Source organism: Paralichthys olivaceus, chromosome 18, assembly GCF_024713975.1.
Source record: "Paralichthys olivaceus isolate ysfri-2021 chromosome 18, ASM2471397v2, whole genome shotgun sequence".
In the NCBI taxonomy this organism is placed as follows: Eukaryota; Metazoa; Chordata; class Actinopteri; order Pleuronectiformes; family Paralichthyidae; genus Paralichthys; species Paralichthys olivaceus.
The window spans coordinates 15189472-15212023 of NC_091110.1; the positions used below are offsets into that span (position 1 = coordinate 15189472).

Below are 22552 nucleotides of genomic sequence, written 5' to 3' on the forward strand. Positions count from 1 at the left end.
CAGTAGATAATGTGGGTTTTAATGATGAAACTTAAGTTTAAGGATGATTAATTATATAGAGTAGAAGAGGGAACCATATTTATTTTAAGCTTAAACCCCAAATGTGAGGGTATTTGAAGGTGAAATCATTACCGATGCCTATTTTTCTTTTTCTTTTTAGGCTAGCTCTGGTGACTATCTTTCTCGACTATTTCAAGGATCTATTTTTTATCTGTAACATTGTTATTTTTGTATTTCTTCTCCATTGTGTGATCTTCAAATTGATTTTAATTGTTTCTTATATTGTTGCCCCCAATTTTTCATTTGAACTGATAAAGCACCTTGTAACCGTTTTTTAAAATTATTTTAATTGTTATAGTTATTATTATCCTGTCAGTTGGCATAGGCAGGTATCCTTTAAAACCACATACATGTGCACTGTGTGTGTGTGCATATAGTTGTGTGAGGTCCTTTTTTCTATATTCTTGTATTGTGTCCTCTCTGAAGACATACATACCACATAGTAACAGCCCCAGTATTAGCTTGCGTGTGCGTGAGTGTGATGTGTATGGAGCTAGACATCAAGACACATGTACAGAAATGAGGAATAGCATGCTTTGATTGTAATGGCTTGCAGAGGCATTGGCCTGACAGAGGCTATAAATATTTCAGATGCTCTGTTTTAGTGCAGGGACGTAGAAGACGAGAGGAAGATCCTTGTTTTTAATGCGTCTCATTGTTCCACCAGTGAGGAGGAATTTTGGTTTTGATGCACTCAATAAATCATTTAATCTTTTATTCCGTCTTCAACCTGTGAAGATAAAGAGCAAGTTAGGCTTCAGAATGAGCAGCTGTTTGACGCTGGTTGTGCAACGGAGAAGATGCAGGAACTCAAATACAAACTTGAATATTAGCTGTTAGCAGTAGCTTGCCTGCAGATACTTGTACCTGTGGTATATTTAGATTTGCAAAACTGTTTGAATGGTAGATGTACTCATAAGGATTTCCTAAGATAACTGTATGATTTTGCAGTACATACTGTACGTTCTGTACTCACTTTCATGTGAGATAATCTGATCACTATTTGTTAGTCACAAAAGACAAGTTAAAAATGTGTCGGTCTTTCTTCGTGCAAACTGGAGAGCTTCAAAGAGTCACACAGCAAAGGTTTATTTTTAACAACCCATTTATTTTTAATTAGGTCTAATGTCTTGACTTTTATGACACAGAGATTGTTTTAAACGCAGCCACTGGAAAATGTCTATGACTATCAAAAAGCAATCTATGAATTTAAAAGTTGCACTCCCTGCACGTGGCTTTACATCTTTGATACTTGTATCTCTTGTGATTCAGCATGTAGAGGATCTTTTGTGTTTTTGTCGCGCCATCTCATCCTCACAGACTCCTGCCACCTATTCATCCATCCATCAATATTGAATCAACTCCCACTCTGTAGAGCCAGAGCTGGGCTCTATTGATTTTTCATTTTCGGCTTTATGACTTCAGCTTGCCCGGCAGAGGCATGCTTTTAAATTTATCTGAACTTTCCTTTACAGTGATAATTGTTTAAATTGAGGTTACTATAATTTGCATGTTGCATCTCTTTAACACACAAATATTTACACACAAATAGTGTAGATGATTACAATGAAATCATCCAGATCTATATAAAAACTAGAAATATAATATCAGAGCAGTAATACCATCACAATGCCAAAGGACACAATTTTATAAGGTAAATATTTATGATCTTAAATACTAATCATGAGATACCAATTAAATACCAATTATTACATTTGAATAAAACTGTGGGAAATTATGGATTTTTTCATTGCAGTATTATTATCACTCCAGGACTTACTACTTATTAATTTATCTAAAAGATAAATTATACTCTTTATCTTTTCCAACTTATTGGGGTGTGATCAAAGTTAATGAGGTGGTGCATCTCAAATAACTGCACTGTATTTTCTACGTTAGACCGGTCAGAATGAGGGGATTTATTTCTTATGACCTCTAAACGACCGTATGTGGGATATGAAGGTAAATCTTTCATGTGATTCAACTGATCAGTATTTTTCATTAACTCTGGGTGTTCCTGCTACAGTCTTTTACTCTTACAGACTTAAGTAGAGGGAATTGGGGAATGGCTCGGAGAACCGTGGAGCATAGTGGGAAAGAAGAAATAGTTCCAGTTATAGTGGAAGTGATAAAGTAGGTGCCTTGTTTTAATGTGTCCACAGCCCAGTGATGCTGACATGTTTAGTCCATTTCTCTGTTTATCTGTGACAGAGGACGTCAGCAACAACACACCCTGGATTTGGGGTTAAAATCATGAGCACTCCTGGAACTGAGATGCTTAAAATATGGCTTTGTTTAATCTTGTGTTTTGCGTGTTTGTCTATGCACGCACGTTTGTATTTGCTCAGCTAGTTGCACTCATAACTGTCACTGTCGAGACCCGCAAGGCTTCTCCTTCTGTTTCCTGCTGTCGGAGCCTGCGAATCATTGTGTATCTTGGCTTTATGTGTAAATCTACCATCGACTGTGAGACTGCATCGTTATACTTCATGTCTGCCCCGGTCTTATGTATGTACGGGTTTGCTGGGATTCTGTCTTTTGTAATGGAAGTGGCTCTTTGATGAAACCCATGAGGATTCATTACTGTGATCCATCTCCCTCCTTGTTGGTGCCAGTGCTAACATACTGTGGCGTGTGTGCGGCTATTTTTAGTTCTGGTTGTGCGCATGTGTGTCTATGTTTGTAGGTAATTTGTCTCCATATGCATTTGTTTTTAGCCCTATGTGAATTGAGTTTCTTGTTTGTGTTCACAATGACAAATGGCCACTATTTCTCCATCCACACACATTATAATTTGTGACTCACTGTCCACCAGTATTCATCATGATATTCCAAATATGCTGCTTCAACTCCGGCATCACTTTAAATCTTGTCCTTGATTTTCCAGCCACTGCTACTTCGTCCAGTTTCTCCATCTACATGGATCAGGATATTTAGATAACTTCATTCTCTTTGTCCACTTCATTGCTTTTTCACCCATCCTCCCATTTCTACTCGTTTTTATATTCTCTTTTTTTTTTTTATAATGTCTGCATGATATCATTTATTGGTTCACGCAGATATACATTTTTATCCCGAGTGGTTTTTTGCCATAGAGAAGATGACCCTGACTCTAACCCCTAACACTACTACTTAGACATTGGCTTTAGTAATCTTGGAGCCCATTGACTATCGTCTGATGAGGAATTAGCCTCGTGGGGCTACAGCCAGTATCTTGGTACTTCTGACAGTGACCTGGGCCAAGAAGTACCCTCAGTCTGACTAATTGTTTTAGGTCCAGATACATTTTGGCTTATCTCTGTTAACATATTTCTGTATATGAATGCAGATAAATGAAACAGCTTAAACACACTCTTTCCATGTGAGTGCTTGTAAAGTATAGAGGTAGCAGGTTATACTGCAAAGGAGACAAGATGCATGTTGAAACGTGATGAGAAGTCTCAACTTGAAGTGACACAAGGACTCCTTTCAAAATCAGAAGTGACAGGAGCTGTCACTAAAATAAGTACACATAAGCAACTTTCTGTCAATGACTTCTGTCAGAGAAGACCCACAGTACAGGAAGCCATCAAACTCCTCCAGCACGCAGAGTTCTGTGATACCAGGATGTCTGTATCTCATCCCAGCTCCTCCAAAGATCCCGACTGTTTATCACAGAAAACAGTTGAGTTTGTGGTTGAGAGACAAACGCGACTATCCTGAGGAAAGGAAATCAGCACTAATAGAATATTCCATGTTGCAGACATGCAGAGCATATTCTGATTATGACTCACATTAATATTAAATCTTGCTGACACTCAAATCCAGGGCATGTGTCGTCAAGCATGTTGGGAACTGACAAATGACAATTTTGCTAAATGCTGTGAAAAGTCCAAAACATTATAATGTAATTAATGCAACTAAGGCCGGAATACTCCCGATTCTTAATATTTGCTTATTCCGAGTGTCTTACTCAGACTATTGTTTTATTTTGGTTAACATCAGTAAATATTGGTGTCCATTTAAACGTGTCTCCTGATGCTTTCGCATTATACATGTAAAGTTTCCACCAGCAGTAGCAGCAGCAGCAGTTTATATAATGGCTCATATTAAGTGTGTGACTCAGTTCCATGTGTTATTTTTAATGTTCTCCTTTTCAGGAATGAGGTGTTACTCATCTTGTGAGACTGTTTTCTATCAAAATACTTTCTTTCACTTGTTCTTGCTCCATTTGTTTGTCTTGGCCTCTTCTGGCTTCGATTTTTTTTTGAAAAACAATCTATTTTTGGCTCAGCATGAGGTTGTATGTGTGTTAAACTGTGAGAATATTCAAATCAGATTTTCAACACACAGGAATGTGTGTGTAAAAACCATTGCACAACACACACAATTTTATACTATACTGTGTGCATGTCACAATTTTACATTCAGTGTATTCCCAGCTCGTGAGCTGGCGTGTAACCAGACCTTACACATGTGAGTAAAGCTACCACTTGGTGCATAGGCTCATGTACATGTCATAAGATATCAAAGCCATGAGTGTTAGAATATTGACCTGCAAGTCAAAACTGGGGTTATACTGAATAGTTATACTGATGCTGAATCACTGACTGGTTTAAAGCTGGTGTGACCAAACCTTTGAGGATTTGATCTTGAGGAACCTCATTTAAACCAGTGTGCATGTTGCTTTCTTCTGTGTGAATGTCTCTGCCATTCACTGTCTGCTCTTGCTGTCTCGGCGGGTGTGTGTTGTCTCCTCGGCTCATGCGGGTCAGCGCTGAATGACTTGTGGCCTCTGAGACGTTTACCCAAGCCTGAGGAATATGGCTCTTTAATAAACAGTGTTAAAATGCTTCTGGTACACTTGTTTACACTCGACTTATTTCCTCTACACTCTGTTTGTGTCCTCATCAGCTGCTGCAGGGTTTCTTAAGGCACTCCAAAAAGATGTCAGCTTTTAAATAAGTTAGTTAGACTGGGTTCTTGTTGCTGTTACTTCTTTTAATGCCCCTGAAAACAGTTTGTAGTCACGCTCATGTGCTTTTTCTGTCGTATGTCTTCTCTCAACTTTCTCTTTTCTAGTTAAAATTGTGCTGTGATATTTATGTTATCTCAGTGTTCATTTACAATTGAGACCATTAACTTTACAATTGTGTCTGTTGTTGTATTTAATAAATAGCTAATTTGCCACTTTAGTCGTCGTGTATAGTGTGTCCATATCTTGTTCTTGGCATATTATGGTTATGGTAAAGTTTTTGCATTCATGGCAGTTCACTGAGAATGTGCACATATAAACGTTGTCCATATATTTATTTTAAAAACTGAAATTCAATCATTAACATTTCACATAAAACAGCATAATCTATGGGTTTGAATAAATTATGAAGCGTGAAGTTGAGATTAAAACACACTTATGGCCGCAACGGTTTTCTGAAAAACTGGCATCATGCTCAATCAGGGTGTCTCCTGCATGTCTCATGTTATAAAACTCTTCATCATCACCTTAGGCTGATAAAGTGTGACACATCCTGTTTCATTGGGCCCTGGGATCACATCACATGGTCTCACTCGTTAAAACTAGACTGTATTCTTGATTTATTGTATATATGCAGTATTGACTTCTCAAGTATAGTTAGATTGACAGAAATGAGAACCATCACCACTGAGGGTAATGAGTGAATAGGTGTGAAATTATAATGTAGAATGTGTGAACCAGGTGAAAAAGAGCAGGTAGGTAAAGGAAAATCTGATTTAGAGGCAGGTGAACGGCAGCAAGGCTACATTACTGATTCATGCATTGAGAGGGGGTCTCAGTAATATATATTATTTTGTGTGTTATCCCTATAATCACAAATAAAGTAGAAATAAACTGCCGTGGTCTGAGGCACTATCTGTGATGTATGGATGAATAGTAAAAGGTAGTGAGGAAAATGGATTCCAGCTTGACGGCAACATGAACACCAGGATGAGTTTGTGGAAAGTGGTGGCACCAGATTTTTCTATTTTCTGCAAAATATGGTGAGATCATGACTCATGCTGTTTTTGAATTAATATATATACACAAAGGCTCATTAACAAGCTCATGTTTCAGATGATGGATGCAGACAGAAATCTGGTTCATGGAGCAGGGCGGTGTGGAGTCCTGGGGAACCAGGAGGGGGAGGGATGCAGGTGGAGAAGAAGAAAACAAAAGGTTAACTGTGATATTAGAAATGGTGGATTCATGCACATTTTCATTTGCCAGTTTCATCATTTTGAAATATTCATAGTGGGACAAGCAGCTAAAAACATACAGTACCAACACTTTAGGATGTGAATCTGGAGGGGCTCCTGTCAGAGGCTGTTTGAAGTCCTGTCCCTCAGTTCTCTGATGCTGAGTAATGTCTATAGCTCTCATGTTCAAAGCCACGAGATGAGATAGGGAATAGATCACATAGTCACTCAGCCACTTAGCAATGGAACAATAGAGGCACAAAAAAACACAGCTCGCAAACACATCAAACAAAGGAGACTGTTGGATTTCAAGCAGAGCCAAATATTTTTAGTTTACAGTGGATTTAGGAAGCATTCAGACGCCTTGGGTCTATTATAGTAAGTAATATTTAAATGGCAGTCAGTGGAGCGCATACTTCCACCAAGGGCCCCACATCGCAATGTCAATGAAAGTGATAAAAAGTCATTATTGGATCCGCCCCTTTGTTCAGATACGCAGCGAAACGTATTACCGTACAATGTCGGAAAATCCTACCCCTGTGTATTATCTGGCCCCTAAATATGCTTGATACGTTATTCCCTGGAAAATAGATTAATGTGTTTTTCCTCCAAGTTTGGTGGAAATCCGTTGACTAGTTTTTATGTAATTCTGCCGATAAACAAACAAACTAACAAGCCAACTAACATAAATGGACAGGGGTGAAGTCACATCCTCTTTTCCTGGTTTATCAGTGGCTCTAAAAACCAATTGACTGATTTGTTTAAATATTTGTAAAATTGAGAGTCGAAGAGAAAACTATTGGAATGAATGGACTTGAAAAACGGCAAACATATGGACAAAGTTGGGGAGATAAGACTGTTGACTGTTGGAGGCAAATCTTGTTTGTGTGTTTGATGAAATCTAATGCAACGCTTCATTCCCCAGCATCAGCACAGATCAGACGGGAGAAAAAAGAAGTCATTTGTAAAGGGCATGTGTGTCTTTCAGCAATTCAGGATAATTACGCCACTTGAGAATAACAGCTCAAACACATACGTAGTTCTGCCGGTGACAGGGGTGGAGAGGGGCTGGGTCAAGAGGAGTATCCACTACGCTTTGTTTTTCTCTTCAGGGCATTGGAAGCATCTCATTGTGCAGGTCAGCTGCATTACACTGTTGGCTGATGAATGAATTCAGAGGTGGGCGTACAAATACTGACACACACACACCAGCCACTGGCGCTTTCCCTCTGAGATCAGGCAGGCAGACAGTGGAGCTCGTGGCAAAGTGTGCTCGGCTATGAAGGCCTGCCAAACGCAGAGTGTGGGCGAAGCTCAACTGCAATCGGTCTGACATTTTTAGCCTCTTACAGAGGGCAGGTGAGCAGAGGAATGTAGTATTGTATTTCCTATTTGTGTCTCGCCTTTAAGTGATTGTTATATTTTATAACAGATTAAAACGCAGTTTGTAACCTGACTGGGGCTTTTAGTGCATCCTGATATCAAGCACTTGTGGATAATGTTGGAGGAGCTGCTGTGTATATGTTTAGTTTTGAATTTCTAAAGAGCAATTAATTAATCTGGAATGGTATTCCTGGTTAGCCTCTTTTCTTTTTTAACACTCCTCTTATTCCATTGCAGGCTGATGCATCCACCAGCTTCCTGCGTGCAGCTCGTTCGGGGAACCTCGACAAGGCTCTGGATCACATCAAGAATGGACTCGACATCAACACGTCTAATCAAGTAAGATGGATTCAATCAGCTCACTGTCCAGAGATCAATGTTTGTGTCAGTGGCAGCAAGATTCCATTCACAGATTCCATTTAACAAAACAGATAAGATTAAATTTTGGCGAGGGTCATATCATATCCAGAGATATCTGTAGAATTAAATGTAATTCTGAAATGGGACCATGGTTCAGCTGCTATCTTCTCCCATTTTCATGATTCATTGCCATGTTGTGTTTCACGCAGAACGGTTTGAGTCTGGAGTTTGTTTTGATCTCAATTGTTGTCATGAGGAAATCAGTCTGTACCAGTCATATCTAGATTTTTGAATTCTGATATATTAACATGTTTTGACTGTTTCTGTCAGATCATTGATGTTACCTCGTTCTCTTGAGGGGTCAAAATCTACTCTGCAAGAAATGAGAGCTTACCGAGTGAAATAGAAATTTAAAAGTGGACGCAGCAGTCTTGAATACAATTCACAGTAAAGATGGCTGCTGAACCAAAGGCCGAGAATGTTACTGCTTGAGTTAGTGATGTTAGTCTGCAGAGATTTCCACTGGTGCCGGTCTACATCATATTTTAATATAGTCGAGCTGAAATTCTTTCCACTTTATTTGCTCTTTTCCTGGAACTCACTCTGCAGTTCATTCACTCGTGCCCAGCTGAAGCATATTTGTAGTAGTAAATCTGTCCTGTTTCACTGATTCCTTTGCTCATTGCCTTCTGGCTACCTATTGTTCTGAGCGTGAAATATTTCACCTTGAGAGGCATAATGTATATCTGGACCATAAGAACCTAGAAGTCTCAACCATCATCAGATTATTCTCAACAGAATCTGAATATGTGTGGTTGGAGTGGACTAATCGTTCATTTAGATGATGAGTGTCTCGTTCTCTTTGTGGAGAGAAATCATAAACATAGACAGAAGAATTTCATTGTAAAGTCAACCGAGTTTCTGCCTTGTGCAAAGATGTCTGTGACAGAATGGGACTCAAAACAAACAGTCCTGCCTGGTTTACTGCTTATGAATCAGGTTGAATGGAGGATGGTTTTAAGTAAATTAATTTGATTGAACAGGGAAAGAAGAAACTGTGCCAGGTTTAGTCTTTTAGAGGAATATTTGAAAACACCATGTGCGGTAATGTCACAGTATTCTTCTCAAGCTAAGGTAAAACAAAAGACAGAACATTTTTTTTCACTTATTCTTTCTTATACCCTGATTAAGTAAATGAGAATATTGTTCCTTTTATTGAGCGGCTTCACTGTCTCCTCTCTTACATCCAGTTGCATCATCGACTATAACACAACATTGTCAGGTGTGTGTGTGTGTATTTGTATTTGTACTCTTTAACCTTGTAAGTATGTGGGTTTAAGAATGAATGTGCTGGTGAGGAGGAAGTCTGGGCATAAAGAATGAACACCCGTCTCCCTCAGTGTGTGTTGCACTATTTATACACACACACACACACACACACACACACACACACACACAGTGATAGATGAGAGGGGAGGACAAACGACTGCTGAGTCAAAAATAGAACATTTTGCACAATGTTCAAGGGTTGTTATCACCTTTGTATTAAGATTATAATCATCTAAATAAGTATTATTGATATGCCCCACGATACCTGCAGTGTATTCACACCCACATACGTCTCTTCCAGTTGTACTTCCCAAATGTGATTTTCTAATGTGATTAATTTCCCTGCAGTTTGTTCTTGTTTGCTTCTGTTTGTCTTTCTATAGCATTGTATTGATGAGCTTTTTGGGGGACTGAGGCAAGGACAGAGATGGTATTTGTATTTGAGATTTATGTGATCCGGTGTCTGTGTCCTTGCTATACCTGAAAAACTGCAGGCTCATGTTGGTTCCTCTCTCTCTGTCCCTGGTGGTATTTTTCTGTTTGAAAGAAAACTGAAAATCACATGTTCACATTGTGTTTCCCATCACTCCGTGCATGCTTGCAGATGCTGTGTTACCCATTTGAGTTGAGTGACACTGCAGTATCATGGGAAGCCTGAGAGTAGTTTGAATGGTTCACAGAGCCTCCTGGTGGCCAGATTGGTAACAGCTGGCGGTTTGTGCAGCTCAGACTCAAATTGAGAAATGGAGCAGTTGCCAACCTCTTCCCCCTCATAGGTTGTTAATTCTGTCAGAACTGAATCCTTCTGCTGTGGATTATTTTTAGAGATACAGTAACTAGACGAGTGATGTTCTGCACAGCTGGAGAAAATGTGCATATGTTGCCGGTGGGCATGAGAATGGAAGATACAGCGTGTTACCACAAGTTATTTGGTTGCATTCAGAACAGATGGAATATGAAGTTGGGAGTTTTGATTATGTTCATCAGAACATGTTAAAAGCAAAACACAGACTATGGCAATGAGCAAATTTTGATGGTTATGAAAGGTTGTGAAATACTTTATTCATCACCATATAACATTTCAATACTTCAGAGTATCGTAACCTTATGTTTCAGTTTCGATGTGACTAAATCCCTCTGTTGCCTCTTAAAGAATGGTCTCAACGGGTTACACCTGGCTTCTAAAGAAGGTCACGTCAAAATGGTTCTGGAGCTGCTACATTCTGGCATTCAGCTGGAAGCCACCACCAAGGTACTTTGTTCTCTCTGTGTGCTTGTTCTCTGAAGTATTTCATTCTGAACTGAATGAAGCACTTTTCTAAGCTTCAGTTCAACTGCAAGTAGCGTCCATGAGCTAAACTACGATAAGATAAGACAAGATAATCCTTTATTAGTCCCACAATGGGGACATTTAAACATTTTGGAGTTTAACAGTGTTCAAAATGGGCTGAATGCTAAGCAAGAACATGACTATAAATAAAATGTCCAGAAACAACAGACTAGACACAGATCTGAGTCAAGTTCTACATGTAGAGATTGAGGCCTTTAGGTTCCTATTGTTTTCCTGTCATTCACTCTATATTGTTCTCTTACCTTGTGTGGTTCTGTGTTGTGTGTGTGTGACCTCCAGAAAGGGAACACTGCTCTGCATATTGCAGCACTGGCGGGGCAGGAGAAAGTGGTGGCTGAGCTCGTCAACTATGGTGCCAACGTTAATGCCCAATCTCACGTGAGTCACCACGAGCAACACACATCTGCTACAAAGTCGTCCATATATTTACATACATTATCTGTAAGGGTGAGTCTATGTACTTGCGTGTGTTGTAAAGATAAACACCAGTTAAATATTTATTCCTCCTGGTCAGGTGAGTCTCACATCTGTGTATGTATGCAGATGTGTTTGTGTGTGTTGTCAAAAGGCTTGTGAGATATTATGTTGTAATTGTGTATTTGAAACTCTACATAATGAATTTGTGCCCGAGCAGAAAGGGTTCAGTCCTCTCTACATGGCAGCGCAGGAGAATCACTTAGAGGTCGTCAAGTTCCTGCTCGAGAACGGAGCCAATCAGAGTCTTCCGACCGAGGTACATGAGTTATTTCTGGGTTTCTGAGCCCCTTTCCTTGTTTTGCATAAAAAATGCTTTTGAAATGATTTGTTAAATTGTTTTCTGACCGCAAGTTTTTGCATAAAAATCCCTATTTGTATTTTTGTTAATGTCGTGTTTAATGTTTTTAATGTTTCTTATTCAGCTTCTCCTTTTTCTCTCCCTCTTCACCATTCCTTTATCTTTCTCTCCTCTTTATAACCTGTTCTTGCTCGTCCACTATTTCTCAATTTCTTTCACTCATCCTCCCTCGTCTCAGGATGGCTTCACTCCACTGGCTGTCGCCCTCCAGCAGGGCCATGAAAATGTTGTGGCGCTGCTCATCAACTACGGCACCAAGGGCAAGGTCCGCCTCCCTGCACTGCACATCGCCGCACGAAACGACGACACACGGACCGCCGCAGTTCTCCTACAGAACGATCCCAATGCGGATGTACTCAGCAAGGTATTCACCAACTTTTTATCTGTACTGGTTTAAAGGTTTAACATGATAACACAGTTACCGAGGAAAAATTTGGAAAAATGTTGAATGTGCAGAAGGAATAAAACTGGGCTTTTGTGTTTATGAATGAATTCAACATCAGAATTAAATAACACTAAGTAAAAGTGCCCAAACTCTATTATCTGGTAATCTGCGTCATGTCTAACCTTGTATTTTAATAGTGATATAAATAGAATGTCTTTACACTCTCTTCCTCTGTAGACTGGTTTCACACCTCTCCATATTGCAGCCCACTATGAGAACATGAGCGTAGCCCAGCTGCTGCTGAACAGAGGAGCCAATGTAAACTTCACACCCAAGGTCAGTTCATCTCAGCTGCAGGGAAATGAAACTGAGAAAACAGGAATATTTACAGTTGTATTCCCGCCTATACATGAATTTTTTCTATTATACAGTATTTTCTTAAAATAATCTGGACACACAAATGGTGACAAATGATACCTCTAACTTATTTTTTCCCCTGCTTCCGTAGAATGGCATCACGCCCCTTCATATAGCTTCCAGGAGGGGAAACGTGATGATGGTCAGACTACTGCTGGACAGAGGAGCACAGATTGATGCCAAAACAAAGGTAGATTAAAGTTTAGTCAGTTATGCATAGTCAACACCTCTGTTCCCCCTCATCCTTTATCCTCCCTCCTGCTAATGTTCTCATTTCTGTCTCTTATATCGTTAAACACTTGACCAATGAGTCTACCTCTTCATCTCTTTGAAGGATGAGCTGACTCCTCTCCACTGTGCAGCCAGGAATGGTCACGTCCGCATTATTGAAATCCTGCTGGAACATGGTGCTCCCATCCAGGCTAAAACCAAGGTAGAGAACTGTAATGAAATACTGTAATCACAGAGGCTGTCTTTTAGTCATTTCTGTCCTTGGAAGCTTCGTAATCTGCATAGATCATTAAAGTTTCCAGTTAAATACAGACTTTGACTAAATCTCATATTTCTAGCTTGTTTAAAAATGTATACCCTTTCAAGTTTGGCTAATTAGCTTGAATCAAGAAGTCTTAACCGAGCACTTTAATTTAAACTCTTGTCAACCATGGATTGATTATCATCCCTCTAAGGATTCTGCTTTCCCCGACATGAGAAATTCAATCTTTTTGGTAATGAGCTGCAGTCCGGATGATTCATGCTCAGGACTTAATCTATCTCCATCTCCTCTCCACTTTTTCCCCGTCTCCTGCAGAACGGTCTGTCCCCCATCCACATGTCAGCTCAGGGGGATCACATGGATTGTGTCAGGCAGCTGCTGCAATACAACGCAGAGATTGATGACATCACGCTGGACCATTTAACCCCTCTTCATGTAGCAGCCCACTGTGGTCACCACCGCATGGCCAAAGTCCTACTGGACAAGGGGGCCAAAGCCAACTCACGCGCTCTGGTGACCAACTGTTAATTTTACGCGACTTTGAAACTCGAAAAATGTTGAAATCGTTGCAGTGGTTCTAGTCACTCTTTACATGCTCTATTTGAACATGTCTTCTGAGGCGGCTGGACCGTACACATGTACAGTGAAGTTTTGAACCTTTTTCCCTGTTTTTCCAGAATGGCTTCACACCTCTCCACATTGCTTGCAAGAAGAACCACATGCGGTCCATGGACCTGCTGCTGAAGCACTCTGCCTCTTTAGAAGCTGTCACTGAGGTGAGACGACGTGGCCACAAAGGAGACAAGTCAGAAAATGAGGGAAAAAAAGACTCTAAACTTTCATTGCTTCATAAATCTCTGCTGTATTTTCAAAGTCCCACATTCCCTTGTCAGATGTCAGTAGCTGTCTTCAAGCTTTTCACTTCCAGTCAGTGAGATGTGGCTAAAGAACTAGAGAATGGCTTCTGAGGTCTGTGTATTAGATTCATATTGAGCCGCGATGCTCTTCTGTCTGTGTCTGTGCAGTCTGGTCTCACTCCTCTTCATGTAGCAGCTTTCATGGGTCATCTGAACATCGTGAAGAACCTGCTCCAAAGAGGAGCTTCACCTAATGCTTCCAATGTGGTGAGAACCTGCTGTCCCAAAAATTAAACAATTTAGTCATTTCCAATATTGCCAGCTGATCAAATGAACTGTTTGAGTTATTCGTGTTGAGATGTTTTAAAAAATCCTCTCTCTCACTTCACATTTTTAAGAAAGATTGAATTCCATGCTGATTGAAATACTTAATTACAGGAGAAGATTAATCGTATGGGTCATTAATAAAACAATTAGCCATAGATTCTTTTTCACCACCACGTGAAGTCAGTGCCATTAAAAATGTAATTGCAGAATGATCTCTAATTATGGCTGGATTACTGAAATTAATACACTCATGTGAACCATGGGCCTGGGATGAACAAAGTGGATTCAAGGTGAATTTGTTTTCTACAAATAAAAAGATATTTAAACTTGATCTTAAAGTTAAAAAAAACTGACAAACAAACATAAAAACGTGTTTTTCTTTCCAACGTAGAATAAACATCTCACAAATATAAAGTAATAGATGAATAAAAAAGTATACAACCATACAAATGACATTCTACTATGTTCATTGAGTGTGGTTGTATATGTTTACCTACACCAGAAAGTGGAGACTCCGCTCCACATGGCCTCCAGAGCAGGACACTGTGAAGTTGCTCAGTTTCTGCTGCAGAATTCAGCGCAGGTGGATGCGAGAGCTAAGGTATGAACTGTTAAGTCTTTCGTCATTCACCACAACTCGAAACAAGCTGTTTGTATGTTTGCATGTGTTGTTACCATTAAGTATTTCTAGAGGACGGTCAGAAACTTTAACAATTCAAGCACAAAATCAATAGATACCTAGTTAATAGTAATATCAGTTTTCCTGTATGTTTGACCTCTTCCTCCTTCTTGTCTGGGTCCAGGACGATCAGACGCCTCTACACTGTGCAGCCCGTATGGGCCACAAGGAGCTTGTCAAGCTGCTGCTTGAGCACAACTCCAACCCCGACTCAGCTACAACTGCAGGCCACACTCCCTTACACATCGCTGCACGTGAAGGACACGTGCACACCATTCGAATACTGCTGGATGCTGGAGCGCAGCAAATCAAGATGACGAAGGTAGAGTAGAAGCCAGATTTTCAAAAATCAGCTGCATCTGGATTCATGTTCAACAGTATTTCTGCCTTAACTGGTCTACATCTGACAAAAAAAAACCTGCTGTTAAATACTAGTATAGGTTCATCCTCTAAACTTTATAAGAGTAGTAAAAAGAAAGGAGAACTGTACAGAAAAGCTGTTGGATGTTTGGTAACCTTCTCTGTGTTTCTTTCTTTGGAGCAGAAAGGCTTCACTCCCCTCCATGTGGCCTCCAAGTATGGAAAGGTAGACGTGGCAGAACTGCTTCTGGAGAGAGGAGCCAACCCAAACGCAGCCGGGAAGGTGAGACAGTCTGTGCTCGATTTAGTTCAGATCTCTCATCAAACTATGACGCACTATTCACAAGGCTGTGACGATCAATCCAGCCAGAAAGCGCAACCTCATTGATTCAAGGATGTCAGCTGATTAATAGAGTATCATGGTATGTGTCTCATATATAAATGTGTTTCTGTGTTGTTTTCTTGTTTGTGTGTGTCTTTTGGTTTCTATTTGTGCACATCTGTGTATTTGAATGTGTGTTTAACAGAATGGTCTGGCACCCCTTCATGTGGCCGTCCATCACAACAACCTGGATGTTGTGAGACTTCTGGTCAGCAAGGGAGGATCTGCACACAGCACAGCTCGAGTAAGACGCTCACATACGTGTGTCCCATGTGCCGCACAGGCAGCATGTTAATCCATCGCCGACACAAATACCAAATCAGGTCAAAACGAGTGTGTGGTACCTAAACACAGTCATTTACGTGACAATCGTTGTTCTCTGAAACACTCTCTCACAACAGGATGAACGTTTTAATCTAAAATTAGACTGGAAGAATGCTCAGACAGACGATGCCCACTCTGTGTGTGTTTGTCCTTGTTTCTCTACAGAACGGCTACACTCCCCTGCACATAGCCGCCAAGCAGAACCAGATGGAGGTGGCCAGTTGTCTGCTGCAGAACGGAGCTTCACCCAATTCCGAGTCCCTCCAAGGCATCACGCCCCTGCACCTGGCTTCACAAGAGGGACGGCCTGACATCGTGGCTCTGCTCATCTCCAAACAGGCCAACGTAAATCTGGGAAACAAGGTACGAGAGTAGAATTGATCAAAATGCATTGGCAGTATAATTTGCATCGTAGTCGTCTCCTGTTGATTCTGTCTGTCTTTCAGAATGGACTGACCCCTCTGCACCTTGTAGCTCAGGAGGGTCACGTGGGCATCGCTGACACGTTGGTCAAACAGGGAGCGTCCGTTTACGCTGCTTCACGGGTAAGAGCCACCATTTCCACTGGTGAAAAAAAATAAAATAAAATGAAGATGACGTCACTGAGATGATTAATTTCACATTACTGAAGTTAATCACAAGATCATATTTACCCATTTCTTAATTACATTGATTGATAGCTATAAATACCATCTTTAGTATATCAACAAATAGACTGAGTGTGTAAATATCTTTAGAAAGACATTTGCCTCCTCATTACAATTTACTCATGCGTTCACATGTTCTCTCTCTCTCTCTCTCTATCTCTCTCTCTCACTCAGATGGGCTACACACCCCTTCATGTGGCCTGTCACTATGGCAACATCAAGATGGTGAAGTTCCTCCTGCAGCAGCAGGCTCAAGTGAACAGCAAGACAAGGGTAACACATCTCTTTTCTCACGTGTACTATTTACATACGGAAGACCTGTTCCCCATGTGGTCCCTGTGATGATCGCGGTTTTGTTCACTTGTTTGTTTACCCACCGGTAAACACCAGTACGAGCAGACTGGCAGAGTACGGCATTGGTGTTAGCGTTAGGTGCCAGAACCATAGATTGAATCAGTGCTTTCTCTGCGTCTTGTTTTGTCTGAACACCTCCATCTTTATTCCTCAGATGGGCTACACCCCTCTACACCAGGCAGCTCAGCAAGGCCACACCGATATCGTCACCCTGTTGTTGAAACACGGAGCCCAGCCCAATGAGATCACCTCGGTGAGACCTTCCTCTCAACATAAACAAGTACAGTAGATATCATGAAACCAGATAAGCAAAGTGAACTGAGGTCATTCCTATTTGTTGGTCTCTTCTATCACACAATATATGACAAATCACATTTCCATGTTGTCATCACACAAGATAATACTCTATTGAAAGGATGACAAGGTATTCGATTTTATTTTTTAACATAGTTAAAAATCCTTTTAATATTTTGTGTAATGGTTCTCATCCATCTCTGTTTAGAATGGGACGTCTCCCCTGGGCATTGCTAAGCGGCTGGGTTACATCTCAGTCATTGACGTTCTGAAGCTGGTTACCGAGGAGTCTGTCTCTGCGGTGAGCAACACATCATCCGCGGTTCACATGGTTACACCTGTGCGCAAAGAAGTAGCCTTGACACACCATGACTCAGTCTTGATCAGGTTCAGCTCCACCTACTGCTTGAGATTTAAGTTTTAATCTTATTTTTACTGCTTCTGATCTTTACAGATCACGACAGAGAAGCATCGGATGAGTTTTCCGGAGACAGTGGATGAGATTTTGGATGTTTCAGAGGATGAGGGTAGGTTATCTGATTTGTCTGCACAGCTTTCGTCATTCATTTTCAGCTCTTACTCTCTGATTTTGGTAGACGACTGTTTGGGAGGTACATTGGCATTTCAATGAATTAAGATATTTATATGACTGTTTATAATGCCCTTTCCCATTTGTTTTGTAGGTGTTGCCCAGCTAACGTTAGGTAGGATTGTGTCTGTATCTCTACCTTGTTCGGTCCGGTGGCTAGTGAACCTGTGCCGTCATTGCAATTGTACTTTTTCTCATTTTCTCTGTGCGTCACTAATTGTCTTTTGACTCAGTTCCACTGAGTCTGCTCTCCAGCACTGTTTGCTTTCCTCTCTGTCTTTGTCTTCTCTACCGTTATTCTCCTGCTCAGAGATTTATTTAAAAGAAATGTGTCTGTTTTTCATCAGCATGTAGTCACAACACTTTTTTACCAGCGTTATATGTTTCATTATTGACAGAGCTCCAGTATTTCTGCATTTAAAAACGGCTTCTTTCCAAATCAGCATCGCAGTTACTCCTGCTTTTTACAGCCTAATTGATCAATAAGCTGATTACACACACGCTGTGACCCAGCTGTGACATGCTCCTGTAAACAAAACGCAATTAATGTTAATAGTGCCGTCTTTCTGCTTTCGAGAAATTCAGAATTAAATCAAAATTTGAAACGATCTTTACATGAAAGCTTCGTTTTGAATCTGTTTTCTTTGTGTTGAAGTTGTGTAATTGTGTTACTATTTCTTATTAACCTGTACAACTTGTACGAATCAGTCTTCAGTCATCTGTTTTAAGGTGTTTTTAAACTTATTTTTTTATCCTTTAATAATTGAGGTGTTCTCTCCTACACAGAAACAACCATCACCACATGTGATTCCATCTTTAATGGGCATGCTCACTAAAAAAAATGAGTTGCAGTTTGCCGTCCATGCAGTGTCCTCAACTGTCTTAATGTTCACTGTCTTTTTTACCAATCTTCTTCTTTCACTCCTTTGGTTTCCATTCGCTCTAGATGTTGTTGGTGTGCTTGGACTAACTGTTTATCTGAAATCACATTGTGACCATTGTTCTGTGGTTTCATGAAGGTGAAGGGATGGGAGCTATGGCGGTGTATCAGTCACTACTTCCACATATGCACAATTGAATTAAGTGACATTACTTTTGCTGAGAGGTCAGCCGCAGTTCAAGATACTGTCCCTCTAAAATGAGATCAAATCCACTGAGGGGAAAAAATAAATCCTTTTGGCAGATTAGTTTAAGATACTTACATTTAACGACTGAGTGGAAGAACTTGAGGGTTGAGCTCAGCATCATTTTGCCGGTCTTGTCCTTTTTCTCTCTTAATTCGTCATGTGTTCTTTGCGACCTGTTCTTTTACCAGCCCTCGTTTTCCGTCTTTCCTCCATTCCCATGTTCCTTAACTCGTTATGTTGCCCACAGGAGACGAGTTGCTCGGGATGGACGGAGCACGCTACTTGAAGCTGGATGACTTCAAGGACCAGGATGATGACTTCCTCTCGCCAAAGAAGACTCTGAGAGACTTTGAGGGAGGCATGGGCACCACGTGAGTCATCATGCACAGGATGATATATAATATGCATGAACAAGTGGAAGAATAACAGAATAAATATGATAAAATGTCTTTATTCGAGTTGTTGAATGACATACATAATTTATCTTTTCATGGAAGCGGCAGCATGAGATACAATAGTGTTATTAGAAATTCTATTACAGAATTAAAACCATCCATTTCTCTTGTCTTACATTATCCTCTCTTCCTCTGCCACAGGCCGTATTCTCCTGCTATACCCAGAATCCCTTGTGTGTCCCCAGAGACGGTTCTGTTGGATCAGGTAGGTTTAACCTGACATTACATTATGTACATTACATATATCTTAAATCTATTATCTTATTGCTTCTGTCCATCATGCTGTATCTTTTCTCTCCCTCCTTTTCTCAATGTCTGTTCTGTCTTTCCCTCCCGCTATTCTCTGTCTTAATCTTCTTCTTCACGGTTATTTTACCACCTCTCAAATATTTTTTGCCTGTCTTTTTATTTCCTCCCTCTCTGACCTCAGCACACTCCCATCCCGCTGCCCAAGGAGTATGATGACGACTCTCTCATCCCGAGCAGTCCCGCTACAGAGACCTCAGACAATGTCAGCCCTGTGGCCAGCCCTATTCACACGGGGTGAGCTAATAAAACATTTAGCTAATGTTAATCCTCAACCTTGATCTCATTGTGCAGAAGACCTTCAAACGTACAGGGGGATATTCACCATCTACACCTATTTTCTAAAATAGTTTTGTGTTATATATTGAGGCTGTATGTCTTATCATAAAGACAAGATTTCAGAGACTCGTCAAAACATGTGACCAATACCGAACTATATATCTTCAATTCATCTATTTCCTTTTCTGCAGTATTGTCAAAACCTAAACATCTACTCTCGTTACAGGAATGATTGTATTCAATTTATTCCAGGTTGTATGTTATAAGTTAGGAAATATATCGATGATGGATGTTGAGGAACAGTTTTTTCCCTTTGCTGTTTCTGTGTTTATTCTGTTGATGCATAAAACATCTGTAATTAAGTCGTTAACGACAAGCTCCATAAGGTTAATCCAGCGTGATGTGAATTTATTTCACATCACGCTGCAGTGCTTCGTCATCATTTATTCAAAGCACAGTGAGTCAGCACACACACACACACACACAAACACACACACACACTCTGCCATCAATCATAAACAGAGAGAGAACAGATCAAGTCAAAACACTGCTGCTAACAATACACGAATTACTGATCATTTTGTGTCTCATTCAGGGGGAAGAACTTATCTCAGGAAAACCCAGCATGTTTCTTAAATTCTACGTTCCTGTCTCATGTGTACTTGTAATTAAAATTATGACCCCGTGTGACCCTCAGCTTCCTGGTGAGTTTCATGGTGGATGCTCGAGGAGGCTCCATGCGAGGCAGCAGACACCACGGCCTCAGGGTCATCATTCCTCCTCGTACCTGCGCCGCGCCGACACGCATCACGTGTCGTCTGGTCAAACCACAGAAACTGACCACGCCTCCTCCACTGGTGGAAGGGGAGGGGCTCGCTAGCCGCATCATCTCCCTGGGACCGTCCAGTATGCAGTTCCTTGGGTGGGATGACTTTGTAGTTTGTTTATATGTTGGTCAGATTTAAAGTAAAATAAAAAACATTACCATACAAATAATTTGAATATTCATATAACATAGTGATATTTTAAATAAGTCATGTCAATTTATTGTTGTACCTATACTGTAATATAAAAGAGCTTTGTCATTGTGCCATCTAGTGGACACATCTCATGCAGAGACTACATGATGGTGAAATAAAAAATAACAGAAGAAAAAATAAATTTGATATTTAATGATATACATTATTTAACTAAAACAAGGCTACAGATCAATTTTAATATCACTTTATTTTATAAGTCATTTATTTTCCTATTTTGAACTAAGTTGTTGGTTCTTCCACAGGCCTGTAATCGTGGAGATCCCACACTTTGCCTCCCTGGGCCGAGGGGACCGAGAGCTCGTAGTCCTCCGCAGCGAGAACGGCTCCGTCTGGAAGGAGCATCGCAATCGCTATGGTGATGAAGTGTTGGAAACCATTCTGAACGGCATGGATGAAGGTCAGTTTGACGATAATGGATTCCACCCTCTGTGAGACATGCAGTCTGCAGGTTTTCGTCTTGATGTATGACCCTGCAGTTGCAGAACAAGGACACAGGATATGTGTAATTTAAGGAGGTGTGGTTTTTTTTCTTTCTCTTCACTTCAAACCATCTGAAGACTTGGAGAGTCAAGACGAGCTGGAGAAGAAGAGAATCCGTCGAATCATCTCCACCGACTTTCCACTCTACTTCGCCGTGGTCTCCCGCATCCAGCAGGAGAGCGACCTGATCGGACCGGAGGGCGGCCGGCTGACCAGTAAGCTGGTGCCTCACGTCGAGGCCATCTTCCCTGACACGGCTGTCACCAAAAGAGTGAGGCTGGGACTGCAGGTAAGCGGAGGAGTTGACATTATAGAAGGATATTAGAAAGAAGGAATGGAATGGAGGCATGAATAGAAAGGAGAGCAGATTTGAAAACACATTTAGATATGCATCTTTCATAATTGCTTGGCTGTTTATACAACAGAGACAATCTGGTGCTTTTTAAGGATTACTGAGGACAGATGTTTGATTTATTGAGCAGCTGATTCTCAGGCTGTGACTCATTGATCTGTGCCAACACATTTACCTGTACCTATTTTGGTTTGTTGTTCAGATTTGACAAATTTCCAATCCTGAATTTGATTTTCTGTTTGACAAATGACCCAGAATATGGAGTTGATGTATAATCTGCACTGATGACTGCAGACAGAGTATTTGTTCTCTTATTATTATCAATCTTGATCTTTTAAGGACGTTTGTGAATCGCGTTATGAGTTGTTGCATCTACGACAACCAAGAAAGCTTTTAGCCAAACTGATGTTCTGCTTATTTAGTTCAAAATGTGTACAAGCACATTTTGTCATTGATTTTCATTAATTTCATGACAGTCAAATTAGCTTTGAGTTAATTTATCACAATTAACAAACAGATATTTGAATCTAAAGCAGTAAATGTCTTAAAAAGCAGCCAACAATATCTACCGTTACCTATTAGACACACGTTAGTGTATGAAAACATGATTTAAACTTCCCCCTAACATTAAATATTCATGACATGTCAAAGTTTATTACTGAAGAAAAAAATATTTGTCAGATTTTACACAGTAACATATGTTGGGCTTTAGAATAGTAAATTATATAAGATGATAATATTATACATTTGATATAATCCTCTCCTTGAGCCTCTCATCGGCTCAGCCTGTGCCGCTACACTGCAGTGTTTCTAAATTAGCATTTGCACCAGGAGCTTTTTGGCGAATGTGAGGCCGACTGTCACTCATCCAGACCTCCGCAGACACACATATGGG

The 22552-nt window shown here is 40.5% G+C and overlaps 1 protein-coding gene across 6 annotated transcripts in view; it reads left to right on the forward strand.

The window, feature by feature from the left end:
• ank1b (ankyrin 1, erythrocytic b) overlaps positions 1-22552 on the forward strand; it is a 57339-nt gene that overhangs the window by 16960 nt on the left and 17827 nt on the right. For 5 of the 6 annotated variants that reach the window (XM_069513836.1, XM_069513837.1, XM_069513840.1 and 2 more), the window contains exons 2-29: positions 7873-7974; positions 10478-10576; positions 10955-11053; positions 11310-11408; positions 11689-11874; positions 12133-12231; positions 12404-12502; positions 12647-12745; positions 13121-13318; positions 13483-13581; positions 13831-13929; positions 14492-14590; positions 14793-14990; positions 15213-15311; positions 15556-15654; positions 15900-16097; positions 16181-16279; positions 16556-16654; positions 16890-16988; positions 17238-17330; positions 17484-17556; positions 17713-17733; positions 18993-19116; positions 19342-19405; positions 19631-19743; positions 20483-20707; positions 21068-21222; positions 21383-21594. In XM_069513836.1, the coding sequence (XP_069369937.1) occupies positions 7873-7974; positions 10478-10576; positions 10955-11053; positions 11310-11408; positions 11689-11874; positions 12133-12231; positions 12404-12502; positions 12647-12745; positions 13121-13318; positions 13483-13581; positions 13831-13929; positions 14492-14590; positions 14793-14990; positions 15213-15311; positions 15556-15654; positions 15900-16097; positions 16181-16279; positions 16556-16654; positions 16890-16988; positions 17238-17330; positions 17484-17556; positions 17713-17733; positions 18993-19116; positions 19342-19405; positions 19631-19743; positions 20483-20707; positions 21068-21222; positions 21383-21594 (3348 nt within the window). The remainder of the gene's footprint in view (positions 1-7872; positions 7975-10477; positions 10577-10954; positions 11054-11309; positions 11409-11688; positions 11875-12132; positions 12232-12403; positions 12503-12646; positions 12746-13120; positions 13319-13482; positions 13582-13830; positions 13930-14491; positions 14591-14792; positions 14991-15212; positions 15312-15555; positions 15655-15899; positions 16098-16180; positions 16280-16555; positions 16655-16889; positions 16989-17237; positions 17331-17483; positions 17557-17712; positions 17734-18992; positions 19117-19341; positions 19406-19630; positions 19744-20482; positions 20708-21067; positions 21223-21382; positions 21595-22552) is intronic. The other variant, XM_069513838.1, reaches the window with a different exon arrangement.